This window comes from Cricetulus griseus, assembly GCF_003668045.3.
Source record: "Cricetulus griseus strain 17A/GY chromosome 1 unlocalized genomic scaffold, alternate assembly CriGri-PICRH-1.0 chr1_1, whole genome shotgun sequence".
Taxonomy (NCBI): domain Eukaryota; kingdom Metazoa; phylum Chordata; class Mammalia; order Rodentia; family Cricetidae; genus Cricetulus; species Cricetulus griseus.
Genome location: NW_023276807.1, coordinates 131,940,899 through 131,943,930, shown reverse-complemented (window position 1 = coordinate 131,943,930; position 3,032 = coordinate 131,940,899). Strand labels below are relative to the sequence as shown.

The 3,032-nt window shown below is 41.6% G+C and overlaps 1 protein-coding gene across 1 annotated transcript; it reads left to right on the top strand.

The window, feature by feature from the left end:
* Positions 1-336: 336 nt before the first annotated feature.
* Tlr10 (toll like receptor 10) lies at positions 337-2,821 on the top strand. The gene has a single exon (XM_035453290.1). The coding sequence runs from the start codon at positions 372-374 to the stop codon at positions 2,799-2,801; it is 2,430 nt and encodes an 809-aa protein (XP_035309181.1). The 5' UTR covers positions 337-371; the 3' UTR covers positions 2,802-2,821.
* The last annotated feature ends 211 nt before the right edge of the window (positions 2,822-3,032 follow it).

Sequence of the window (3,032 nt, the reverse complement as noted above, 5' to 3'; positions counted from 1 at the left end):
TTGAGATCTATCAACCAAAGCTCGGAGATGAAGTAAAAGATGCAGTATGTCTATCGATGACTATAGTTAAATATTGGGATTTAAAAAATTAAAGTCCTCCAGTATGTGAACCCATTAAAAACTCACCCTTTGGTCTTTGCTAGCCATCCGCCATGGCGGGTGGGTGAAAGACCCGAGCTAACATGGGGTTAGCTCATTAAACAACAATAAAGCCTCATGCAGTTTGCAGCAAAAAACAAACAAAACAAAAAAAAAAAAACAAAAACAAAAAAACAAACCAACAACTCACCCTTCTGTGCTGTTTTCCAGGGATTTAAACTCACGTTCATCCTTCATATGAGGAAACAAGTGGTAGAACCCTTGGAAATACAATGAGATTCATCAGCAGCATCTATATGCTTTATAACATCATTATGTCCACAGAAGCCTGGGCCCCAAGGCTGCCAGAAGAAAGGGAATTGATTTCCAACTTCTCCAACATGGCTTTAAGGGAGATTCCTCCAGACTTGACTGAAGCCACGACCATACTAGATTTATCCTATAATCTCCTCTTTCAACTCCAGAGTTCCGATTTTCACTCTTTCTCCAAACTGCGTTTTCTGATACTATGCCATAACAGGATCCAACAGCTGGATACCAAGGTCTTTGACCTGAACAGGGAGTTAAGCCATTTAGACTTGTCTTACAATAGGCTGAAAGTCATAATTTGGTCTTCTCTGGCAGGTCTCAGACACTTAGATCTTTCTTTTAATGACTTTGACACACTGCCTACCTGTGAAGACATTGGCAACATGCCACATCTGGAAACCCTGGGTTTGAGTGGGGCAAAAATACAAAAATCAGATCTCCAGAAAATTGCTCATTTGCATCTCAGGGCTGTCTTGTTAGGTCTGAGGACTCTTTCTCATTATGAAGAAGGCAGCCTGCCCATCCTAAACACAACAGCCCTTCACATCGTTTTGCCAATGAACACAAACTTCTGGGTGCTTTTGTGTGATGGAATGAAGACTTCAAAAGTAGTAGAAATGACAAATATAGATGGCAAGAGCCAGTTTCTTAGTTATGAGACTCCATGGAATCTTACTGTGGAGAATACCAAGGCATCAACTCTGATATTTCACAAAGTTGACTTGCTCTGGGATGACCTTCTCCTCATCTTCCAGTTCGTGTGGAAGACGTCAGTAGAGTACTTCCGGATTCAGGACTTGACTTTTGGAGGGATGGCTAATCTAGACCACAGTTCATTTGACTACTCAAATACTGTAATGAAAGCTATAATATTGGAGGACATACATTTCCGAATCTTTTATATTCCCCAGGATAGAATTTACTTGCTTTTCACCCAAATGGATATAGAAAACCTGACCATATCAGATGCACAAATGCCACATCTGCTTTTCCCTAGTCACCCCCAGAGTTTCCAATATTTAAATTTTGCCAATAATATCTTAACAGATGACCTGTTTAAGAACCCCATCCAGCTGCCTTCTTTGAAAACCCTCATTTTGAGGGGCAACAAGCTGGAGAGTCTTTCTTTGGTGAGTGTCTTTGCCAACAGCACACCCTTGCTTCACTTGGATCTGAGCCAGAACCTGCTACAAAATGAAATCGAGGAGCCCTGCCTGTGGCCAGACACCTTGACCCTTTTGAACTTGTCATCCAATAAATTTGAAGATTCTGTTTTCTGGTGTTTGCCCAGAAAGGTTCAAACGCTTGACCTGAGCCATAACAGAATTCAAGCTGTCCCTAGAGAGACCATCCACCTGAGCGCTTTACGAGAGCTTCGTGTTGCATTTAATTTTCTAACTGACCTCCCTGGGTGCAGTCATTTCACAAGCCTTTCTATGCTGAATATTGAAATGAATTTAATTCTCAGCCCATCTTTGGATTTTTTTCGGAGCTGCCAGGAACTAAAGACTCTAAATGCAGGAGGAAATCCATTCCGATGTTCTTGTGAACTAAGAGATTTCATTTGGCTTGAAAAGCATTCGGAAGGCTTGATGATTGGATGGCCAGATTCATACATCTGTGAATACCCCTTGAGTCTAAAAGGCACTCCATTAAAAGATGTTTATCTTCCCGAGTTTTCTTGCAACACAACTTTGTTGATTGTCACCGTTGTGCTAGCCATGCTGTTTCTGGGGATGGCTGTAGTGTTTTGCTGGCTCAACCTTGACCTGCTCTGGTACCTCAGGATGCTGGGCCAGTGGATACAGATACAGCACAGGGTTAGGAAGACAATGCAAAAGGAACCTAAGAGAAGTGTGCAATTCCACACATTTATCTCATACTGTGCACACGATTCAGTCTGGGTGAAGAACGAACTGATTCCCAATCTACAGACAGAAGATATCTTGATTTGTCTTCCTGAGAGAAACTTTGACCCCTACAGGAGCATTGCAGAAAATATTATAAGCTGCACTGAGAAAAGCTATAAGTCCATCTTTGTGCTGTCTCCCAACTTTGTCCAGAGTGAGTGGTGCCATTATGAATTCTATCTGGCCCATCACAATCCCTTCCATGACAATTACGATTCTATTATTCTCATCTTACTGGAGCCCATTCCCTCTTACTGCATTCCTCCCAGGTTTCATAAGCTGAAAGCTCTTTTGGAAAAGCAAGTACACTTAGAATGGCCCAAGGATAGGCGCAAACGTGGGCTTTTTTGGGTAAACCTTCAAGCTGCTATTAATGTTAATTTAATAGACACCAGAGAAAAGTGTGAACTACAGACATTCACAGAGCCTAATGTTGAGCACCATGGTTCTACCACCTCTCTGGTGAGAACAGACTGCCTCTAAAAGCCACCACACCCAGGCAGATCAGGGACCACCATCACTGTTGGGAGCCAAATGCATATAACCTTTAAGATGACAATTTTGTAATATCTAATAAAATAAAATGATTATTTACTTTGTGTCAGTTCTTAGAAAGATTTCTTAGACTGTCCTCAGAAACAGCTGCACAAGTTTGCAAAGGCTTATGTAAATAGGTTCCCAGCCTTGCTCATAATCATGAGTTTAAAAACATCT

Bases quoted from the DNA above. Each gene is read 5' to 3' on its own strand.
- Tlr10 (XM_035453290.1), top strand. From the start codon at position 372: ATGAGATTCATCAGCAGCATCTATATGCTTTATAACATCATTATGTCC.